This window comes from Doryrhamphus excisus, linkage group LG21, assembly GCF_037039965.1.
Source record: "Doryrhamphus excisus strain RoL-2023G ecotype Guam linkage group LG21, RoL_Dexc_Guam_v1.1, whole genome shotgun sequence".
NCBI lineage: Eukaryota > Metazoa > Chordata > Actinopteri > Syngnathiformes > Syngnathidae > Doryrhamphus > Doryrhamphus excisus.
The window spans coordinates 3041451-3067385 of NC_136377.1; the positions used below are offsets into that span (position 1 = coordinate 3041451).

General features: G+C 37.1%; 2 protein-coding genes across 5 annotated transcripts in view; one reads left to right on the top strand and one right to left on the bottom strand.

Annotated features, from left to right (window-relative positions):
• The window catches only part of mogat2 (monoacylglycerol O-acyltransferase 2), a 49162-nt gene that overhangs the window by 10938 nt on the left and 12289 nt on the right, over nt 1-25935 (top strand). The gene's annotated exons all lie outside the window — the stretch shown is intronic.
• Nucleotides 1384-24023, bottom strand: map6a (microtubule-associated protein 6a). Of its 4 annotated transcripts, XM_058087334.2 has the most exons (5): nt 23082-24023; nt 13147-13360; nt 11361-11563; nt 5373-5483; nt 1384-1812 (listed from the first exon to the last, which is right to left on the bottom strand). In XM_058087334.2, exons 1-5 carry the CDS (start codon nt 23750-23752, stop codon nt 1665-1667), a joined length of 1347 nt encoding a protein of 448 aa, XP_057943317.2. In that variant the 5' UTR covers nt 23753-24023; the 3' UTR covers nt 1384-1664. The 4 variants fall into 4 exon arrangements, with proteins under 4 accessions (XP_057943317.2, XP_057943320.2, XP_057943319.2 ...); XM_058087337.2 differs by lacking the exon at nt 5373-5483 and having other exon boundaries at nt 1385-1812; nt 11398-11563; nt 23082-24022; XM_058087336.2 differs by lacking the exon at nt 5373-5483 and having other exon boundaries at nt 1387-1812; nt 23082-24022.

The window sequence follows — 25935 nt, forward strand, 5'->3', positions numbered from 1 at the left end:
AGTGTCCGTTCACAAGAACCAGGGGGGTAACCTGATAGTGAAGTTGGATGTGGTATCAAACAAGAGTTGACGTTGATGCATATCACTCAGCCCCCCCGTCCCCATCTACCCCCACGTTTAAATTGCTTCCCGTAAAATTTCCTGTCAATTTGCAGTAAATTTCCTGTACTGGTAGTGCAGGTGACAATGGTAACAATAGCGCAGCATCTGTCAGTATCATCATAAACGGTAGAACCCAGACCAAAAACTTTAAGGCATGGGTGTCCAAAGTGTGGCCCGTTGTCCTTTGTCATTGACCCTCAGCACAATGCTAAAAAAACATTTAAAAATCAATCAAAACAAACAATAAAATAAAATAAAACAGCAAAAATTTGGGAAAAATGAGTAATTTGGTTGCCCACAAATTTCTAATTTAATAAAAAATATATTTTTAAATGTTAAAAATAACAACAAAAACAGGAAAAAAAACAGAAAAAAATTTGGCGGTAAACTGGTGGTCTGTGACATTTTTTATCGACCCTGAGCATATTATATTTATATTTTAAAAAATAAATAAATAAATAACTGCATGAGCATTAAGTCATGATATTAACAGAAAAAAGTTGTAATCTTATGAGGAAAAAATACTTCCTATTACGAGAATAATGCAATGATATTATTGTGAAAGGTGTAATCTCAGAAGCATAAAAACTTTTTGTTGAAGTAGTATTATTATGAGAAACGAGCAAATTAGGTGATTAGGGGATTAAATTAGGGGTAATTTTACAAGGGAAAATATGCGAATCAAGTCAAAATATTTGGGGAAAAATGTACAAGTAAGGTTGAAATATCCAGAATTTTTTTAAAAAGAAAAAAATTAACAGAAAATTCAGTTTTTAACTATAACACAGAGCTATAAATAAAATAAAAAAAATTTAATTTAAATTTTATTTATAAAAATAAAAAGATAAATATAAGTGGCCCCAACATCCTGACTTTATATCCATCAACATTCCCCTTTTCCGTGGAAAACTCTTGTAATCTGCCTGCCTCCCGTATAACTAGTTTCCTGTAAATTAATTATTTGTAATAATATTATTGTTATTATTTTAATATTTTTTAATATTAATTATTTGTAATTATATTATTGTTATTATTTTATTATTTTTTTAATATTAATTATTCAATAAAAAGTCCCCCCTGCACCCACACACAGTATTTCCAGTCTACAGTGATGAATCCTTTCAAGTGAATTGTGTATTTTCATCTATCAGCCTGTGTTGCCATCTAGTGGTTCACTCTTGTTACTACAATTTAGTACACTATAGTTATCAATGTACATATTGTACATAGTATGATATTAACTTTTTTTTAATAGGGAAAGAGAAAGATAAATACAAGTAACGTTGGCTTCATGGAAAAATCTAGATATTAAGTACAAAATAATCATTCAGTACTTCAAGTGATGCCTTTATTTACCCTAGAAGTGTATACAGGCTGCTTTAGATGTTTCATCAGCACTTTGTGGTTAGATTTATTATTCTATTTCTGTCAGTAGCTTTAAAATGCAATGCATGTATGAAGAAAAAAATGATATAGCACCTTTTTAATAATGCCACGGTGTCAAACGGCAACCAAAAAAAAAAACAGTTCCATGCATTTTTGTGTGATGTCGACAGGAGGTACTACTCAGTCTGGTTCAAATCGAGGGCAAATCGTACGACTCCGCTGCTCCTTCGTGGTTCGGATCTTTCCAGCAGTGGTTGTGGTTCTCCTCCAGCAGCACCCTGGGAATGGTGATGACCAGGTCGGAGAAACTCTTCTTTAGTATCTCTAGGAGGCAGCACACGGTTAAGGTGTCAAGAAGGGGAAAGAGAAGACATGTTCAAACACAAAGTCTGAGTCTTGGTTTGAGCGGAGAACCCTGTTGAGTCAGTTGAGGGGCGCCTAAAACCAGGAACCAAAGCTACAAATCATGCTGATTGATAATAAGTTAAGGCAAGGGTGTCCAAAGTGCGGTTTTTTATGCCCCACAGGACAAAGTCTGGACACCCCTGACTTAAAGTTTAAGATCCGGGGATAGAAAATCTGCTCCACTGGGCAACACAGATGGTCCTCGGGTCATGAACAAGTTCCAAACCTTGACTTTGCTTTCCTTTTCCTTTTCCTTTCCTTCTCCAGCGGGTCTCGGGTTTACGTCATAAACCGAGGACCACCTGTAGTGAACAAGCGATTGTCTCGGCATGTTCGAATGCAAACGATGCAGTGCAAAAACGTAGACGTGTCTTCACCGCGTACTGCCTCATGTGAAGTACTTACCCCCCGTTGAACTCCAACCTACGCAGTATTTCCTAGTTATATACGCTACCGCTCAAAAAGTTTGGGATCACTTGGAAATTGTTTTTGGTCCAGTCTGAGATATGGCTTTTTTTTTGGTAGTCCTGCTATGAAGTCCAGTATCCTGAAGTCGCCGCTTCACTGTTGATACGGATACTGGTGTTTGACGGGTACTATTTAATGCAGGTACCAGGTCTTTGTCTTAAACTACACACTCTCAGATATTTGTGCAGCGTTTTTCTGTCCTTGTTAGACCCAGTTTGTGCTGCTCTATGACGGGAGTAGTTAACAGCATGGTAATAGATTTTATTTTTAGTTTAGATTTTTTTTATGGGTTTTCTAATCATCTATTAGCCTTATAAAATGATTAGCATGGATTAGCAGCCATACCAGGAGATTGATGCAGAGGACTTGACAGTTGTTGATAGTAGGCCTCTATGCAAAAATGTAGATCATTTTTTGAAAATCATCTGATTCATTTTAATTGTTTGTGAAATGGAAAAAAAGTGTTCGTGAAATGTGTGAAAATTTGTTTTTCCTTGGAAAACAAAGAAATTTGCAAGTGATCCCAAACTTTTGAGCGGTCGTGTATATGTAGTACTTTTGAAGCTCAGATTGCAGGTCAAACAAAAAACAGTCATGGCATGCTTTGCAAACCGATTTAACTACTGTAAATAAACAGTGGATATACAAAGATATACAAGTTTGTTGTTGTAAAAATTAATCTACACTAAAATAAATAGTAAAAATGCTTATAAACGGCAATAATAAAAATAAAAATAAAAATAAAAATAAAAATAAAAATAAAAATAAAAATAAACTTACAATTACAATAAACTTAAATTTACTTTCTATATCCACTGTAGTCATGTGATGTCATGAGTATGAGAAAATATGCGACTTCAGTTCATTTCAGTTCAGTTGATTCATTCCAAGGTGAATAAAACCTGAGGGTTCCATCATGTAAGCTGGCTTACATGCAAGCACCCCTCCCAGCACCACCACTGTGGTGTCCATATGGAAGAGAAATACTTAAGAGACGGGGAAAGTGTAGTGATGGTCAGGGGCGTCATTAGGTTCTGAGGACGGGGGAGGGGAGGGGGCTTAGCCCCCTGGAGATGCACAGATATAAATGAATGAATGTAGTAGACGTTCAAAAAAAAAAGAAATCCAAAAAATTAAAAAAAAAAATCCAAAAAATTTTAAAAAATCCCCAAAACAAATAAGGAACAATAACTTTCCCATTTTAGGACAGATTTAGTAGAGATACTCAATTGTTTTAGGCCACCATTAAATGTACACAAGTACACACAATCTATACTGCAAAACCGCTGTTCAAGCTCTGCAACCATTCTGTCCAGTGGACAGTGATTAATTATAGAATAGTCATTATTATATGATTAATTAGCCTATTATTATTACTATCATCATTATTCTTCTTCTGATTATTATTATTATTACTACTACTACTAGTAGTAAAAAAAAAAATCACTGACAAATTTTATAAAATAGGGCAAAAGCAGGCTAATAAGCAAGCCAATAAGCAGGCTAATACTAGCCTACTACCTACTACTACTAGTAATACTAGCCTACTACCTACTACGTACTACTACTGGTAATACTAGCCTACTACCTACTACCTACTACTACTAGTAATACTAGCCTACTACCTATTAGCCTGCTTATTGGCTAATACTAGCCAATAAGGCTAATACTAGCCTACTACCTACTACCTACTACTACTAGTAATACTAGCCTACTACCTACTACCTACTACTACGAGTAATACTAGCCTACTACCTATTAGCCTGCTTATTGGCTAATACTAGCTAATAAGGCTAATACTAGCCTACTACCTACTACTACTAGTAATACTAGGCTAATAAGCAAGCCAATAAGCAGGCTAATACTAGCCTACTACCTACTACTACTAGTAATACTAGCCTACTACCTACTACGTACTACTACTGGTAATACTAGCCTACTACCTACTACCTACTACCTACTACTACTAGTAATACTAGCCTACTACCTATTAGCCTGCTTATTGGCTAATACTAGCCAATAAGGCTAATACTAGCCTACTACCTACTACCTACTACTACTAGTAATACTAGCCTACCACCTACTACCTACTACTACAAGTAATACTAGCCTACTACCTATTAGCCTGCTTATTGGCTAATACTAGCTAATAAGGCTAATACTAGCCTACTACCTAGGCTAATAAGCAAGCCAATAAGCAGGCTAATACTAGCCTACTACCTACTACTACTAGTAATACTAGCCTACTACCTACTACCTACTACCTACTACTACTAGTAATACTAGCCTACTACCTATTAGCCTGCTTATTGGCTAATACTAGCTAATAAGGCTAATACTAGCCTACTACCTAGGCTAATAAGCAAGCCAATAAGCAGGCTAATACTAGCCTACTACGTACTACTACTGGTAATACTAGCCTACTACCTACTACCTACTACTACTAGTAATACTAGCCTACTACCTATTAGCCTGCTTATTGGCTAATACTAGCCAATAAGGCTAATACTAGCCTACTACCTACTACCTACTACTACTAGTAATACTAGCCTACCACCTACTACCTACTACTACGAGTAATACTAGCCTACTACCTATTAGCCTGCTTATTGGCTAATACTAGCTAATAAGGCTAATACTAGCCTACTACCTACTACTACTAGTAATACTAGCCTACTACCTATTAGCCTGCTTATTGGCTTGCTTATTAGCCTGTTTTTGCCCTATTTTATAAATTTTTATTAAATAAAAAAAAAATTGTAAAAAAAAAAAAATCAGTAGAAAATATAAAATTATTTCGGGGGGCTTAAGAAATTTTTTTAAATTATGCCTAATGACGCCACTGGTGATGGTGCTTGGCCATTAAAACAAAAGTGTGCCAGTGTGCAATAAATTAAAAAAATAAAATAAAAATCCTACAAATCACAACTCCATGAATATGAATGTGAATGAGTGGCATTTTTTTTTTTTTGCAGGCTGCGTCTTCACAGTGTCTCTTTATGAGGGTTTACCTGGAATTAGGTAGAGCACAGCCCCACAGGTGTTGCTTTAGGGTCTGCACCCAACCAATATCTCGGATTGGCTGGCAGAGTTGTATGTAGTGGTGTTGTTTTAGCACAACCCTTCAAATGAATCACAATGTCACTCATTAGCATATGACAGCTCGTGGCACAGCATCATCCAAAGGTGATCACCCATAAACCCAGCCCCCCACCCCCCTGCTTCTTCCCATGACCCCTCCCAAAGTGTGAGAAAGCACGGTATTTCAGCACTGGGTTGTGTAGTCTGGAATGAGTTTGCAGACACTTGATGTTGCTTTTTCAATATATTACAACCGGGGGTGTCCAAAGTGTGGCCTGGGGAGCATTTTGCGATCCGTACCATTTTATGAGAAAAAACTTTAATATCATATTATATGCATGTGTTGATGTACAGTGCTTGAAAGGGGGGCACTCCTGCTTTTTTAAATAATATCCAATGGGGTCGTAGGGTACATTTATTTTCATAAAATACTTCATAAATTAATTCTTCTCCTTTTTTGCCCACATGCTCGGATTTTGCAGCCAGGCTAGAGGAACACTACCGTTCAAAAGTTTGGGATCACTTGGAAATGTTTTTGTCCAGTCTGAGATATGACTGGTATGGAGTCCTGATATGAGTCCTGCTATGAAGTCCAGTATCCTGAAGTCGCCGCGTCACTGTTGATACTGACACTGGTGTTTGACGGGTACTATTTAGTGCAGGTACCAGGTGACGACCTGTGAGGCGTCTTTGTCTTAAAGTACACACTCTCAGATATTTGTGCAGCGTTTTTCTGTCCTTGTTAGACCCAGTTTGTGCTACTTCTATTAATCTTATAAAATGATGAACTTGGATTAGCAGCCATACCAGGAGATTGATGCAGAGGACTGACAGTTGTTGATAGTAGGCCTCTACAGTCAACAGCCAGTTGTGCGTCGTTTTTATGTCCTTGTTAGACCCAGTGTGTGCTGCTCTCTGAAGGGAGTAGTTAACAGCATGGTAAGATATTTTAGTTTTAGTTTAGATTTTTTTGATGGGTTTTCTAATCATCTATTAGCCTTATAAAATGACGAACTTGGATTAGCAGCCATACCAGGAGGAGATGTACATCCTTTATCTGATTAAAATCAATATTAATATTAATAATATCACAAACAATATTTTTTTCCATTTCACAAACAATTAATATTAATATTATAATAATATAATATTTATATATATAATATATATATATATAATATATATTATAATAATATATAATATAATATTAATATAAAAACAATTAATATTATAAAATATTAATATTAATTGTTTGTGAAATTGATAAAAATATTTGTGAAATGGGAAAAATATTGTTTGTGATAATATTAGTATTAAAATATTAATATTAATATTAATATTAATATTAATATTAATATTAATATTAATATTAATATTAATATTAATATTAATATTAATATTAATATTGATATTGATGTTAATGTCAATGTCAATGTCAATGTCAATATTAATATTAATATTAATATTAATTGCTTGTGAAATGGACAAAAATATTTGTGAAATGGGAAAAAAATGTTTGTGAAATGCATGAAAATGTGTTTTTCTTTAGAAAACAAATACATTTGCAATTGATCCCAAACGTTTGAGCAGTATTGTAGGTCTTTTATATATTCGTTTTTTTTACATGCAACATAAATATCTACCTGATAGGTGGTCCAATAAATCATTTCAAGCACTGTACATTGCATTGACCGTTGCATCTTTACATGCATAAATTGTGTTTAAATTTCTGGTTTCCAAATTTGGACACCCCATGTCGTGGTCGATATGATGCAAAGGTAATATATTGTTCAGCGTAGGCATGAGGGCAACATGCAGCTGACAAAGAATGCCAGCGTTCATGCCAGAATGCGGTGCAATCTTAGCATAGAAACAAAGTTCTCTTCCATGTGGATATTTTTTTTATGGATCTCACAGAGACGAAAAATGGGACAGAAGAAATAATACTGACAGATACCTGCAACCACTAATCTTATACTTGTAATACAATAATTCAGGAGACATTTTTTTTGTGTGTGTTTTTTTTTGGGGGGCCGTTTATTTGTAATGTTTCTTTAAAATATGAGCAAGCATAAACAAGTACGTCACAGTCAATTTTAGAGTTTTTTTTTTCTTTCTATTCTTATTTTGTTCTAAATAATCACAAAGATAGCACCGTGTGTGTGGCATGCCAAGCACTGTTTACATGAAGTGACCCCACCCACTCCCACCCCACCCACCCGTGTTACGTGACAACGCCACCCTTACTCAAAGGCTGCAAAATGCTAATGCTAATGTGTCTGGAATTCGGTCCTGATGGGACATGAACATACATGTAGCTGGTGATGGTCGCACACAGAATACAGGGAATGATGGTGTGTGTGTGTGTGTGTGTGTGTGTGTGTGTAGCGGAACGCACAACGGGATTCAATCTAAAACAGCATTTTTCTAATAATTTGAGGTAAAGAACATCAGTGGAACCTCTAACGTCAAACGCCCCGTGATGTCATTTTAACATACTTTACTCGTACAGGCTACACTAAACGCATATGGACTTGGACATGCTTTAATTTTTTTTTTAATTTATGATTCTATTTTCACTGTGCTGATGTTATTATTGTCCTGTATGCTGCATATTAAGGCTACAATGACTTTCTAAGTCGTTTATCGCAAGCTTGTTATTCCGAGTAAACACTTATGCCCTGCACTGAATCAATCAATTAGTGGTTTGCTTTGCAACATATCAGAAAAGAGGCAAAACTGTCAATCACTGGCCTCCAAAGATAATACGTCCGCTTTGTACACTACCGCTCAAAAGTTTGGGATCACTTGCAAATTTCTTTGTTTTCATGCATTTCACAAACAATATTTTTTTTCCATTTCACAAATATTTTTATCCATTTCACAAACAATTTATATTAATTTTATTATTAATATTAACATTAATATTAACATCAATATTAATAATATCACAAACAATATTTTTTCAATTTCACAAATATTTTTATCCATTTCACAAACAATTAATATTAATATTTTATAATATTAAATGTTTTTATATTAATATTAATATTGTATATATTATATTATATATTATTATAATATTAATATTAATATTTTATAATATTAATATTTTATAATATTAATTGTTTTTATATTAATATTAATATTATATTATATATTATGTATTGTATTTTGTACGTATATTATATTATAATATTATTAATATTAATTGTTTGTGAAATAAAAAAATATTTGTGAAATGGAAAAATATTGTTTGTGATAATATTAATCTTGATTAATATTAATCAGATGAAGGATGTACATTTTTGCATAGAGGCCTACTATCAACAACTGTCAGTCCTCTGCATCAATCTCCTGGTATGGCTGCTAATCCAAGCTAATCATTTTATAAGGCTAATAGATAATAGATAATAGAAAACCCATCTAAAAATCAAAACTAAAACTAAAATCTCTTACCACCACTATTCCCTTCAGAGAGCAGCACAAACTGGGTCTAACAAGGACATAAAAACGACGCACAATTGGCTGTTGACTGGCCTAAAAAAATGCCCAAGTGATCCCAAACTTTTGAGCGGTAGTGTACGTCATTGACGGCACGGTGGCCTATGGTTAGCATGTCGGCGATTTGGAAAATCTGGGTTAGAATCTATTGTGGGCATCTCTGTGTGGAGTTTGGATGTTCTGTGTGGGTTTTCTCCGGGTACTCTGGTTTCCTCCCACATTCCAAAAACATGTATAACTTTTCGACTCTAAATTGTCCATTGTCCAACGGTTGTTGATTAATTGACTGCCGACCAGTCCCTAGTCAATTGCGCTAGCATACCGCCACAACCCTAGTGACAATAATCAGCATAGAAAGTGACGTTCGAGGTTCTACTGCGTATCAGCTGTCAGTTTCAGTGTGTTTCATGTGTGGCGTGAAGGATTTATCGGACATAAGCTAGCATAGCCTCAATGCAATACAAACAAGCGTGGTCACAATTAGTTGAAACAAATACAACCTTACACAACAACATCACGTTCCCTTCTTTATCCAAACAAATGACACTGAAAATCCAAGCTTTCCATTCGGGATGTGGTTTGCTTCATGAAATAAAATACCTCATACAAATACTAATACACAACAACCACCAAGTTTAACTTGCCGGAGAACATACTACTCAACATACTTGCATATAAATCTAATCGGAACAAGACAATGTGGTCAAATAATGGCCTGAAAAGTATTACCATTAGAAAAAGAACCTTAAAAATGTACTGTAAATGTGTGTACGGATGTGTACGGATTTACCAGTTAAGCTGTAGAAACATCTCAAGGACGATTAGTGGAACCTGAAGGCATCTGAGCTAAATATTCAGCTTCACAGCTAACTCTATCAATACTATTAATTGGGATTGTGGTTGGGTTTTTGGGTGGTTGTTTTCTTGTGGTCTTCGAAACTGTGTCTGTAAGTAATGTGCAACTATAATTACAGTATATATTAAATATGCGGATATAGGAATGTGGTATTTTAGGAAGCATTGTTGTTTAATTAGGATACTAATTACGTCTACTTTGGAGATTTTAACTGCTTTTTTGTTTTGATGTTAAAATACGTTTCTATACATCGAGATGCTTTCAGGCATTATTTTATAAAATAATCGAGAACATTCTGACATTTATTAAGTAGGTCATTTTTTATTGTTTATATATACTTTAAAAAATGGCTTATTTCAGCTTCTGCTCTTGTGAATTAAATGTTAGAAGCGGTGCCATGACACTACACCATTACCATAAATACGACTAAATGCAATTTATAGTCCTAGTTTTTTTTTATTAAGTTTTTTTTAAATAAATTACCAAAAATCATAAACATTGTGTAGAATTATTCGGAAAAAAATAATTTAATCAATTTTGGAATAAGGCTGTAACATAATGAAATGTGTGAGGCGCTAAGGTAATACGTCAGTAAGGTAAACCACAGCAGCATCGTATGTCAGCTACCCTACAGCGTTCTAATCCCACTGGTGATGCTCACCACTACCCGAGGGCATACCCAAAAAGTCAAAACAGCAGTTGCTAGCCTTGCTAATAATGTCACCGACTCACTGAGTTACATCCACAGAGACTGTAAGAACTCTATAACATATGCATGAGTAATGGCTGATGCATAATCAGTTAAGAGTGACCCAGATTGTCTCCTGGCACCAAACTGGGTTACAGGATAGTACTGAAATAAATAGCAACAATCACAGTATGAATGAGGGAACTTGCACAAAGGGAATGCAAACAACAGTCAGTACAAGTACAAAGAATCGGTACAGTGTCGAAAAGGAACACAAAGCATGAAGATAAGTAGGTACCAAGCCAAGCCAAGCCAAGGCTCGGAGATGCATGACAACCAGACTTGATTTATCAAAGATTTGTCATCTTTTTTTAAATATTTCATTATGACTTTTTGTTCGGAATGATAGATTCAGTAGATCATGCCAATTATTCTCCAAAAAAAAAAAAATCTTTGATAAATCCGATACACCGATCTGCTCAGAAGTCAGACGTGCTCGCGGTTGCATTGGCTAGCCAGGCAGCCTGTCGCCTCGGCAACCAGAAGACAGCAACGAGCAGAGTCGGATTGGCGTCAAATGACAGGAAGTAGAAAGAAATCAATCAAGCCCACTCTTGATTATAAGCGATTTGACAATGGAACAATGACATGTCATGTCAGAGCTTGTTTTTCTTTTTTATTATTATACGGACAGAAGAGGAGAGAAAGTGGCCAATGGGAGCAAAAGCAGAGACGAGCTGACTTGCAAAGATGATGAGTGAAGAAACAGAAGAGAAAAGATGGAAAATCAATTTTGCAGCCTCTGTGTTGACTTGCCCCCCACCAACATAAGATATAGAAAATATAGAAGTAGAGCTAATGGATTTTTACTCTTTTGCCTCAGCCAGTTTGTTGTTCATCTCTTTACTTTTCTCCTTGTCCACCATCGCTGGTCGGCTCACGGGTTGGTTCTCCGAGGTCGTCTTCTTGGAGCTCGGCTTATCTTTGGCTTTCTTCGCTGGCTTGGCCTGGCCGACTGCCGCGGCCCCGGCGGCCTTTTTGGCTTTAGAGCGAGGGACGGTGTACCTGTCCACCTGAGGGTGTTGGACATCAGACATAAAATGCCTCCGTTGAATGTCTACGACTCTGTTTTGGGGTAAACAATTTACCCGGGAAATAGGGATGCTCCGATCAATCAGTATCAGCTGATTTCCGCGAAAACGATACATTTCGATAAATGCTCGTACTATTGCTGCCTGTCGCGATGCCCCGCATAGGGGTGTAGTCTCTTACCTTAACTAGCTAACCTTACCCTACCCTAAAGTCTTGGCTAACGGCTACCACCCACGTTCCTTTCCAAAACAAAACAAACATGTCTGCTGTGGACTTAAACTTTAATTAAATACGGCGTTTGACGAACACTTTTCGGAGTATGTTGCTAACGTAGCCAAAACGCAGAACGGTACTCGCCCAAGAACCCCAAAAGTAATTGAATCCATCGGGCGAAATGATCAGCCTTCATCGGCAGTGGAAGCTACCAAGGACCCCAGCCAATGTTGTCAATTCTCTGGCACCCCTCCCAACCTGACCCCCCCTTTTTTTAAATGACTTACCAATTGTTATTAGTAATGACTTATTTTGTAAGCCCCCTGGCAATTAAGGACCTTGTCTTAATTGTCCTAATCCATGTGGTCTGTATCGGATAATCGGTATCGGCACCTTGATCGGAGCATCCCTACCTGAAAGTATTGGTGATTCAGATACATAATCTAACACCAAATCTCGCAGTACCTAGTTTACCCAATTCCACGGTGTCCTGTAAGGCACATTTATTTGTCAAAATGGATTGAGAATTTTATGCCAATGCTAGCTAATCCATTTGCCCGGTACTGTACCATTCCCCAAAGAACCCCACGTATTGGGGATTCAGATACATAATCTAACACCAAATCTCGCAGTACCTAGTTTACCCAATTCCACGGTGTCCTGTAAGGCACATTTATTTGTCAAAATAGTTTGAGAATTTTATGACAATGCTAGCTAATCCATTTGCCTGGTACTGTACCATTCCCCCCCAAAAAACACGTATTGGTGATTCAGATACATAATCTAACACCAAATCTCGCAGTATGTACCGAGTTTACCCAATTCCACGGTGACCTGTAAGGCACATTTATTTGTCAAAATAGTTTGAGAATTTTATGACAATGCTAGCTAATCCATTTGCCCGGTACTCCCGGTATTCCCAAAAGACCCCCGCGTATTGGTGATTCAGATACATCCCCTGTTTGTAACGTGTCTTTATGACCCAGACGTCATGGTCCCTCTACTTTGTTGCCCCTCTACGATCCCATTGTCGATTGACCCTGTAGTTCTTCGCTAACTAATACAGTTACACGACAAGTTTGTGTTTTTTTTTAATTGAGTACGGTTGCAAAATAAGCCACCATTGGATGAAGAAAGTTGCAGGGAAGACTTTTGAATTCAAGAAATTCTTATGACTGTTGGCCTTGGGTAGAACTAGCAATACATCAATTAAAATTGTAGTTAGTTTTGCCTTGTAGTCAATCAAATCCCCATCATCACGTAGCGCTGACTTAGCATCGTAGCATCTCAGCAATTCTTCTTTCTCTTGATTTTCTTCTCTCAGCATTCAAGGGATCAAACTATTCCTCACCTGTTTGGTGGGATCGATGTACGGCTCGCTGTACAAACTGCGTATCTTCCTCCTCTCCATGGCTTTGTTGTCAGTGGGCTGAAGCGGGGCTTGACCCTTGAATGTAGCACTATAGCTGGTCTCCAGCCTGGTCTTCTCATCCGGGGGTAGGTACTGAGACTTGGCCCGGATCATCTGTGCAGGTTTTACATCTCTGTAAGCCTTAAATTCGGTTCTGTCGGAAAAAAAACGATGTCGTTATTATCGGTCAGCTCAGCTTACAAATGACATTTGTATCTAATTGAGGGAAATAAGTCTTGGTTCTGTTGCCAACCGGTCCCGTTTAGGAAAGTACTACTAATCTCGACTCAGGTGGATAGGGATTGCGGATTATTATGGGCTGTTTCCCTTCGATATTTACTGAATAAGTTGCAAATAATATATAATTATAATAATATAATGCAAAGTACTGTATTTTCCGGGCTTATAGGTTTTCATAGGTTGGCTGTTCCTGCGACTTATACTCCAGAGCGACTTATAAATGAAAAAAATGTTTATGTTACATAAACACTGGACACCTTTTCTGTTCATGTTTATGTGTTAGCATGTGTTAGCATATCTTACACCTATTCAGCCTGTTCTCTATTATTTTATTAATGTTACAACTTGCCTTCCAAGAGGACGAAATGTCTGTTTTGGTCAAGTAATTACCCGGAAAAAATGTGACTTTACTCCATACTCCAGTGCGACTTATGTATATTTTTTTCTACCTAAGTATGCATTTTTGGCATAGCGACTTATAGTCCAGAAAATATGGTACATTTTTCATGGTACAAATACTGATGACTGGGGACATGCCCGCTGAAAAGAGAACTGAGAAAGAATGATAGAAATCACACACACACAGCGATTATGTAACAGGACTTAGCTCGCTTTCAGGGGCCGGGATGGACCAAGAAGCCACTGTGCAAATACACGTTACACAATGCCATCCAAGGACAAGGGTGTAAAGCACTTACATGACACCACAAGGGATGTGAATGCCTGTGTGAATGAGTGAGTGAGTGAGTGAGTGGAGGCACAGGAAAGAGAAACACTGTAAGGCAGGGGTCTCAAACACGTGGCCCGCGGGCCAAATGTGGCCAGCAGGACACTAGTTTGAGGCCCCCGCCTTGATATGAAAGTTTAATGTTAGTGCGGCCCGTGCAAGTTTGATATGGATGCTGTATGGTATCATGTACCCAGAAAAAATTATTACGTTTGATTCATGTTCATGTTAAAGGTTAAATAACTGTTAATAGTTATCCTCCCTATCCGTGTGGAAGTGGTAAGTTTTTGGCTATTTCAGTTTAAAGGAAATAACTTGAAGGCTACCGTTTAGGTCGCTAGCTCTCTAGTTTGCGAGTTAGCATGTGTCGTAAGACCCTGCAGTTGCGCAATATGTTGTAAATAAAAAGAGTATAAATGTGACTATAGTCGTGTTTTGTCATGTCTACAGGGCTCTAATAATGCTTTGTTCATTTTAATCTGAAAAAAATCATTTGTCTACCCACCAACTATATGTGGTTTCTTAAGTTTTTATTATTTGCTGTTGTATTATTATTATTATTATATTTATTTATTTATTACTGATTGATTGATTTTCTTTATTCTTGGTTTGTTTATTTATTTTTCATCTTATTTTGTGTAGAAAAATAAAAAGTAAGATATTTGAGAACCTTGGAATGTTTTTTCAGAGCTTTTCTTGTAGAAAATTGGAACCAAAGCAAATTTTATTTTATTATTATTATTATATTTATTTTTATTTTATTTTTACATTTTTTTGTTTTTAATAAATGTGTGTTGTTTTTTTTTTTTGAAAACCTGATGCGGCCCAGTCTCACCCAGACCCGAGCTCCAGTGGCCCCCAAGTAAATTGAGTTTGAGACCCCTGGTTTTAACCGTCATTAATATCGATAATCGTTACTTCCCGACACTGCAACACTACATTAATACCTCAGTCTACGTAGATGCGTATTAATGAATCTAGAATAACGTTTCGCTCAGTTGAGATATTTTAGGGATTTGTTTTCTCCTCCTAGAAGAACAGTGGTCCATATTGCACCGCATTCGAACGCGGTTTCTTGCTGTGTGTCCTGGCGCATTTCCACTCCTGTCAGTGGAGAAGCTTTACTTTCCACAGCGGGTCAGTCGGGTCAGCAGCTTTAGTCACAAAGCAAGAAATGACAAGCATAGCGTCTGCTGCAGTGACTCATGCCAAATCACAAACCTCCTTGGAAAAATAATAACAGTAATAACAACAGAAATATGTTTCATCTTGTTGCTTCCGTGCCTGCGGCTCAGTCGGTAGTACCAAGTTGGAGTAGGATTCAGTACTCAGTATTAGGGTTACAAGTGTTCCGTTTTGGATCCTAGTGAAGATATGAACATCATAGATGACGGTCTTTTTTGTCCTTTTTCTGCACCCTAACCAATGGTTTTGTCCATCTTTGACTAAATCTTAAAGCTTTCTGTTGGGCGGTAGGTTGACGATGATTTATACTGAATACATATTTTGTTCCATGACCGAGTACAGTACACATATAGGCAGTACTGTTCCAGTGACCTACAGTATAATATAGTGTACAAAGTAGCGTGGATCCCATTCCCTTACAGCAGGGGTCTCAAACTCAATTTACCTGGGGGCCACTGGAGCTAGGGGTCTGGGCAAGGCTGGGCTGCATCAGGTTTTCCAAAAAAAAAAAAAAAACGCATTTATTAAAAACAGAAAAATATACAAACTTTTTCAGTGCTTTAGGTTCCGATTTTCTACAATAAAAGCTCTGATAAAACATTCCACTGTTCTCTAATATCTTAATTTTTATTTTTATGCACAAAATAAAATGAAAAATAAATAAACAAATCAAGAATAAAGAAAATCAATCAATCAGTAATAAATAAATAAATATAATAATAATAATAATAAAACAGCAAATAATAAAAACTTAAGAAACCACATATAGTTGGTGGGTAGACAAATTATTTTTTTCAGATTAAAATGAACAAAGCATTATTAGAGCCCTGTAGACATGACAAAACACGACTATAGTCACATTTATACTCTTTTTATTTACAACATATTGCGCAACTGCAGGCTCTTTGAGACACATGCTAACTCGCAAACTAGAGAGCTAGCCACTTAAACGGTAGCCTTCAAGTTATTTCCTTTAAACTGAAATAGCCAAAAACTTACCACTTCCACACGGATAGGGAGGATAACTATTAACAGTTATTTAACCTTTAACATGAACATTAATCAAACGTAATATTTTTTTCTGGGTACATGATACCATACAGCATCCATATCAAACTTCACAATCAGTAATAAATAAATTGAATAAGGAATCCTATTATGTGGAAAATTCACTCATCACGGTCATGTCTGGAACCAATTAATCGTGATAAACGAGGGATTGCTGTATTATTTTGTGCATTTTATTAACTTGCCAGTCATGTCTATGATAATCAATCAATATCATATATATATATATATATATATATATAGTTACATCACTAATGCAGTACAATTTAGCATCTGGACACTGCATATTGTAATACTGCCATGCAGTATTTGCAGTTATCTCAGTCATGCTAATCCTCAACGACTGCTGGACGGCGATAAAGCACCGGGCGTCTTCTCTCTGAGTATTCTTTTTCCTGGTGTGTCAGCGGCCATAGAGCCTGGCTTAAAGTCAATACCCCCCCTTCCGTTGGGGTCGGTCGGGGCCTCATGTCATTCTCAAAGCCTCTCTGATGCTGTTCTGTTTTTGGCTTACAAACAGTTTTGGAATTTGTAACTCTTGTGGTTTCGATATGAACACGGCTCAACAAAAAAGGTTACGACGCTCTCTTACACAACTCATTCAAAATGTAGAGTTCCAGAATTAAATGTAATCACAAATGCTGAAATCAGATTAGATCGGTTACATAAAACAGCTTTGGTTGTATCAGTTGAGATTTTAGGATTATGTTTTGGCAACAATATGTGAACATTTTCACACAGGTGGCTGACAACAGAGCAAGAAAAATAAATACGTAAATCAAAGCTGGACAAATCAGTTGAAACCCAAAGACAGGGGTCTCAAACACGCGGCCCACGGGCCAAATGTGGCCCGCAGGACACTAGTTTGAGGCCCCCCGCCTTGATATGAAAGTTTAATGTTAGTGTTGTATGGTATCATGTACCCAGAAAAAAATTATTACGTTTGATTCATGTTCATGTTAAAGGTTAAATAACTGTTAATAGTTATCCTCCCTATCCGTGTGGAAGTGGTAAGTTTTTGGCTTTTTTTTAAGTTTAAAGGAAATAACTTGGAGGCTACCGTTTAGGTCACTAGCTCTCTAGTTTGCGAGTTAGCATGTGTCTCAAGACCCTGCAGTTGCGCAATATGTTGTAAATAAAAAAAGTATAAATGTGACTATAGTCGTGTTTTGTCATGTCTACAGGGCTCTAATAATGCTTTGTTCATTTTAATCTGAAAAAAATCATTTGTCTACCCACCAACTATATGTGGTTTCTTAAGTTTTTATTATTTGCCGTTTTATTATTATTATTATTATATTTATTTATTACTGATTTTCTTGATTTGTTTATTTTTCATCTTATTTTGTGCAGAAAAATAAAAATTAAGATATTTGAGAACAGTGGAATGTTTTATCAGAGCTTTTATTGTAGCACTTGCTTCACTTTTGCTCTTCTTTCCCAATTTGCCCTTTTGGAAACTGCAAATCATGCAATGACAGACTAGGCTTTGTCTGTGTTAAAAAAAGAACACGAACAAAGGCTGCTGTGCTTCTGTTCTCACTCTTGTGACTTAACTATCATGCATATTATGGCATTTGAAAGCCTTGTCAAAATCCATAGCGGTTACATACCTTTGTGATCTGCAGGCTCTAAATAGGACCAAAATACCATCATATATTCGTTTAAAAGAACAGTATGGATTGTAGATTGACTTGGCTGGTTTTAGTGTTTCTCAAATAGTGGGGCAGGTCCCCCTGGGGAGGGCGTGGTGAACCCTCGCGGGGGCGGTGAGAGGCAGTTTTCGAATTTGTCATACTTAGCATTTGACTCTTGAATATTCTGTGTTCAGATTAACTTGAAAGATTCTGAATGGATTTGGATGAAATTTTCGGGAATTATCAGAAATGGAAGAACTGATTAAATTGGGGGGGGGGGGTGATATGGCTCACCGTTTGGATCCAGGGATTTTTTAAGGGATTCTTTAACAATGCAAGATAGGATAGTTTACGGAATGTGTGCATATAATGGACATGTTTGGGACATTTAGCAATGGTCCTAACAATAGCATGCTAACATTGACAGCATGCTAACATTAATATTTTTTTGTTATTTCCATGGTTAGACACATACGTATATAAACATCACTATTATGTTATGTGTTAGCATGTTCATATTGCTATAATACTAATTTTAGCATACTATCATTTTTTGTTATTTCCAAGGGTAGACATATACGTACATAAACACTGCTATCATGTTATGTGTTAGCATGTTAACATTGCCAGCATGCTAACATTAGCATACTATCATTTTTGTTATTTCTATGGGTAGACACATACATATATAAACACCACTATCATGTTATGTGTTAGCATGTTCACATTGCTATAATCCTAATATTAGCATACTATCATTTTTTGTTATTTACATGGGTAGACATATACGTATATGAACACCTCTATCATGTTATGTGTTAGCATGTTCACATTGCTATAATGCTAATATTAGCATACTATAATTTTTGTTATTTCCATGTGTAGACACATACATACATAAACACCACTATCATGTTATGTGTTAGCATGTTAACATTGCCATCATGCTAACATTAGCATACTATAATTTTTGTTATTTCTATGGGTAGACACATATGTATATAAACACCACTATCATGTTATGTGTTAGCATGTTAACATTGCCAGCATGCTAACATTAGCATACTATAATTTTTTGTTATTTCCTTGGGTAGACATATACGTACATAAACACCAATATCATGTTATCTGTTAGCATGTTATCATTGCCATCATGCTAACATTAGCATACTATAATTTTTGTTATTTCTATGGGTAGACACATATATATATAAACACCACTATCATGTTATGTGTTAGCATGTTAACATTGCCAGCATGCTAACATTAGCATACTATAATTTTTTGTTATTTCCTTGGGTAGACATATACGTACATAAACACCAATATCATGTTATGTGTTAGCATGTTATCATTGCCAGCATGCTAACATTAGCATACTATAATTTTTGTTATTTCTATGGGTAGACACATATATATATAAACACCACTATCATGTTATGTGTTAGCATGTTAACATTGCCAGCATGCTAACATTAGCATACTATAATTTTTTGTTATTTCCTTGGGTAGACATATACGTACATAAACACCAATATCATGTTATGTGTTAGCATGCTCACATTGCTATAATACTAATATTAGCATACTATCATTTTTGTTATTTCTATGGGTAGACACATATATATAAACACCACTATCATGTTATGTGTTAGCATGTTAACATTGCCAGCATGCTAATATTAGCATACTATCATTTCTGTTATTTCTATGGGTAGACACATACTACGTATACAAACACCGCTATCATGTTATGTGTTAGCATGTTCACATTGCTATAATACTAATATTAGCATGCTATAATTTTTGTTATTTCCATGGGTAGACACATACGTATATAAACACCACTACCATGTTATGTGTTAGCATGTTCACATTGCTCTAATAATATATTAGCATACTATCATATTTTGTTATTTACATGGGTTGACACATACTATGTACATATATAAACACCACTATCATGTTATGTGTTACCATGTTCACATTGCTATAATGCTGATATTAGCATAGTAGCATTTTTAGCCATTTTCATGGGTAGACATTTCAGATAATGAACACTTAGTAGTATCATTCTCGGGGTTAGCATGCTAACATTATCTTGTTAGCATTGCTAGCAATAAGCATTAAAAAGTATCACTCAAAAGTCAAATGTTGATGTTCTACCACCTCTATCTATGATATATATATATAATATACTGTAAGTTATAGATACTAGACAGTAGTGGAGAAGCTGAAGACGCAGCTTTATATTAATTTGGCAAGGAAGGGTAGCAGTAGGGGCCAAAATGACAGCAGATGACCATAGAGGCCATATGTTAGCTAAGAATAGCTGGGGTTGGCAATGTCAGAGATAGATGGAGCAGAGGTATTTTTGCCGTGAAAAAAAATTGCTGTCATTAAATTGAAATTCATTCACAGACTCCTCAGGCAAAAGGTTAAATTCCTTTTATGGAGATTCTGATAAATATAGGTATGGTTGTTTGACCATATGGCACCTTGCAGCTGACGATAGTGATAGTGATGCAGCGGCCATCATGTGTGAATGCATTTCAAACAGAAATAGCATTTATGCTGTTTCATTACGTGTGTGATTCCTGCCCACCAACCACACTATTAATCCACAGTCGACCTGTTTTGAGGCTCCACTGGCACAACGAGACAGACGGAAAAAAGTGCTGTGCCATGTGGAGGGGCAGTGCCCTGGGCGGCACCCAACCAGCTGTAACATGTTATGTTTGGTACAACTTTACTTTTTTTTTTTTAAACTTTATTGCTAATTTCTTCCGCACAGTAAAGCAGCAAAGTAAACAGTGAAACCACCTTGTTCAAATTAAACTAAATTAAGTTACCCTGCTAACTCGTTTCGACATGCACGGTGGTTTAGTGTTTTTGATGAGATTCCACCACGATGGAGCGGTCCGCCGGGGAAATACCGTATTTTCCGGACTATAAGTCGCACTTTTTTTCCTAGGTTGGCTGTTCCTGCAACTTATACACCAGAGCGACTTATAAATGAAAAAACTGCTTATGTTACATAAACACTGGACAACTTTTCTGTTTATGTTTACGTGTTAGCATGTGTTAGCATAGCGTACATCTATTCAGCCTGTTCTCTATTATTTCATTGTTAGGACTTGCCTTCCAAGAGGACGTAATGTCTGTTTTGGTCAAGTAGTTTGGAAAATAAATTACCCGCAAAAAATGCGACTTATACTCCAGTGAGACTTATGTATGTTTTTTTCTACCTAATTATGCATTTCTGGCCTTGTGTGACTTATACTCCAGTGCGACTTATGTATGTTTTTTTTTCCTACCTAAGAATGCATTTTTGGCATTGTGCGACTTATACTCCGGAGTGACTTATAGTCCAGAAAATACAGTAATCAACTGTAAAAAAAAAATCGTTACCATCCAAATACCGTATTTTCCGGACTATAAGTTGCACTTTTTTTCATTCATTTTTATTTCTTATAGTCCAGAAAATACGGTACTTAAAAAAAAAAAAACAACAGGCAAAGAAGAGGACTACTAAAACACCTCTCTTTGCAGCCACAATAACAAACATACTGTATATTATACAGTATCTCATTAGGTGTTTTGTGCTGTGGGTGTGTAGCCACCACTGTGGATCCCTCCAGGGAAACCAAGAGGATTTGGGCCAACTGGCTGAGTCACAATTTTTTTGCTTTTCCCTTTTGGCGACTTCCTGGACTGCCTTATGCCAGTTGCATGAATTTTGCCTCCGCATTGACCCGGAATTCCCCGTAGCAATACGTGCCATTTAGGTAGAACACCTGAAAAGTGCGACGGCTCTCCTGACCAAAATTGTATCTACTAATATGATTTCGACCCTGCCTCCACCCAGCAAAAGTACAGAGTCACACAAGAGAGAAAGTTGAAAATCAAGCTAATACAAATCAAGAAGCTGCACAGTTTATTGCACAGTTATTGCACGGTTATTGTACAGTTTTTTTTTTTTTTTTCGGAATGAGAAATCTTGTCACATTTTAATCCTGTGACACCCAGAGTAAATACAATCAAGCTAATACAAATCAAGAAGCCGCACAGTTTATTGCACAGTTATTGCACGGTTATTGTACAGATTTTTTATTTATTTTTTTCGGATTGAGAAATCTTGTCACATTTTAATCCTGTGACACCCCGAGTAAATACAATCCAGCTAATACAAATTAAGAAGCCGCACAGTTTATTGCACAGTTATTCGACAGACTTTTTTTTTATTTTTTCGGAATGAGAAATCTTGTCACATTTTAATCCTGTGACACCCCGAGTAAATACAATTAAGCTAATGCAAATCAAGAAGCCGCACAGTTTATTGCACAGTTATTGCACGGTTATTGTACAGGATTTTTTTTTTTTTCGGAATGAGAAATCTTGTCACATTTTAATCCTGTGACACCCCTAGTAAATACAATCAAGCTAATACAAATTAAGAAGCCGCGCAGTTTATTGCACAGTTATTGCACGATTATTGTACAGTTTTGTTTTGTTTTTCGGAATGAGAAATCTTGTCACATTTTAATCCTGTGACACTCCTCATAAATACAATCAAGCTAATACAAATCAAGAAGCCGCACAGTTTATTGCACAGTTATTGCACGGTTATTGTACAGGATTTTTTTTCGGAATGAGAAATCTTGTCACATTTTAATCCTGTGACACCCCGAGTAAATACAATCGGTATTTCATTCATTATTACTATTTACACGAATAAACTCAGTGCTACCTGATCGCCCTCGTTCATAAACATAAACATAAATATGAACATAAACATAACAGATCTGTCTGTGAATGTCATTACAACTCCGACTTCTTCATAACAGACCTCATAATAAGACTTTGTAGGCGGGAACGGTGTTGCTAACGTAGTGATTTTGACCCCTCTAGACGCTAGCATCCTGGATCTTAAGACACAATAACAATTGGAATGTACCATTCCGTAGGGATGTGTCCCAATACTTATGTAACGGGATGACAACAACGGTTCTACTCACTTGTAAGAGCTGCCCGATGTGATGTCCTCCTTAATTTGTCTGTTTACAGCATCGACAGCCGCCCTGCCTTGTCCTTCCACCTTCAGCACCACTTTCTTCTCTCCTTCAGCTTTTCTAGTAGACCTCTTTTTCCTCTCCTGGCCTTGGAGGAGGTCTTTCTCCTGGACTTTGTCAGCAATGGCGCTCTTCTCCACGCCACTGTCCACATGTCTGGCATGTGTGGACCTGCCCGGGGTCTGGTGGTCAGCAGGTTTGGGTATCCACGGGTGGTCGTACCTTTTGGGAAGGGGCCAGGGCTTGTAGTCTTTCTGGTACTGGGTCTCGCTGTTGAAGGGGATCTGCGGGCCGTGGTACTCGTTCTTGGGTTTGCAGCTGGGTTCCGGTCGAACCTTCCAGTGCTTAAAGTCCTCGCGCATGACCGAGCTGCACACGCGCTCCTCGGACACGCACCTCCTGGGCGCGCGCGCACCTGCAGCCGAGCGGCGCTGCGCGCGCGACGGCTGCGTTTCTATGGCGACGCGGGCCTGCGACGGAGGCTGCAGCGGAACCGGATGCATCTCCGAGGCGTCCGTGTACTTGCTCAGCACCAACGGAACCGCAATGTCCGCCTTGTCCAGCTGGTTCCAGAAGCGGGCCATGCAGCACGCCCTGCTGATGCACGGCCACGCCATGCTGGATGTTCTGCACAACCTTCGACTTCGAAATGGATGAATATTGTCACCTGGAACACGACGTGTTCGATGCCCGTGGTACGGATAAAGTCCGACGTCGTCCGAATTAAAACCGCGGTTTTAAAATGCACACGCGCATTGTCAGAGATTTCGCTCTTTAAAAAAACCAACCGTAGTGACGTTTGATGCTCGGTTCTGCTCGGTTCCGTCGTCCTACTACATCACAACAACACACGGCGAGAGAGAACCGCCCCGCCCGCTCAGCATCCGGACAGCTTCTTGCTCAACGAAAAGGTCAAGCTAGCGACAATGTCAAACTACTTCCGGTTTTGACGGAAGCCTAAAACAGAAAGCCTCCCATGCAGAGCCATTTGATAATTATGGATCACCGCTTACTGAAACAAAATAATATAATATATTTTACGTTACTATTTAATAACTAAATTTAGGTCCAATTAGGGGCTGAAAATATTCCTTTATTTCGAAAAGACTACATTACTTCCGGTATGAATAGGTAGAGCTTGACTTACAGGGTGCCCTTCAACCATAGAAGCCACTTACACACACTTATCACATACGTACATGTTATTATTATTATGATTATTATTATTATTTTATGCAATACAATAGCCGGTAACCGTTTAAGTTATATGAAAAACAATAACATACAAGTACATTTTCCCCTCGTGACGTCATCGTTCGAATTTAACGGCTTCACTCTATCACAGAGATAAGTATATAAATTAATAAATCATGCACTTTCATAGTTGGATGTGGCTTGCTGTTAGGGGAAAATTCATATTTAAGCAAATGATGTGTAGTTTTTGCTTAAATTAATTGCTAAATGAAGTAAAATTTCAGGGGCGTCACTAGGTTCTGAGGAGGGGGGGACTTAGCCCCCTGGAGATGACCATGATATGAATGAATGTAGTAGACATAAAATCCAAAAAACAAATAAGGAACAAAAACCTTCCCACTTTTGGACAGATACGGTATATATACCATATAATACGATATATATATGATATACCGATATGACCATCTTTGCTGACAGGATAGAGTTATATAGTATATTTGTATATACAGTAAAGTCTCGTTATATCAATATCGGTTATAACAAATTACTGCTTATTACGATACTATTTTCATTTCCTGGCAAATTTCTAGTCTTTTATGTTCTTTTTTTATGTTCTGTTAGTACGATACCCGGTTATTATGATAATCCGGTTACTACGATGCCCTTTCTATCTCCCGCCAGCCAATTTGATCTGCTTATATCGATACAAAAGCAGCTACACACACAGTATTTTATGCTTATAATTTTCCTTGAATTATTTGTCTAATTTTATCTGTAAAGGTGAAAATAGTAGTAAACATCAGACCACATCAAACTATATAATTAAATTTTCCTTTTTTTTTTTTTTTTTTTACTAATTAACACATGTTGTCAGTTTGTTGCCAGTTTGTATGTTAAAAGTTGAAATACTGACGGGCCGGATTCAAACGCTTGGTGGGCTGCAAGTGGCCCCCGGGCCGTAGTTTGCCCACCCCTGTTCTATACTATAGAACAATGTTCTATCCTATAGAACAATGTCGAGTGCATTATTGCCCACTTTTAATGCAGTTCGGCGCAGGATCGGATATATGGATAGTCCGGTTATATCGGTATTTTTTCCGACCCCCGAGAATATCGATATAACGAGACTTTACTGTATTAACCACTCTAAATTAACCCACTATTTTTGGCTATTATACTCTTATTTTGTTAACTAAATTGGGTATCATGAGGATAAAGGTGATATAGGGGTGTTTTTAAAGGTGTCTAATGTTAAAAAACACTAAATAAGGACTCCTACTTCCTCATTCATTCATCACAGCGATGTAGCGAGGGATTATATATGCAATTCAGACGTCTCTCAGACAGATGGGGCTGGCTTTCCAGCTTCCAAAAGACGCCGACATTTGCACACTTTGTGCAACATGGGAGTTAGAAAAAGAAGAAAAGAGCTACAGTTCTCTGGCCTATTTAGAAAAAAAAAAAAATCACTCCCAAGATTTGAACTGCACTTACGAGTCTTAAGTCAAAGGTGAGGCAGATAAGGACGAATGAAATCCTTCATTGAGTGAGATAAGAGTTGAATAGGGAGGAGAAGAAGACGAGACCTTGGACCCACTTGACTTGT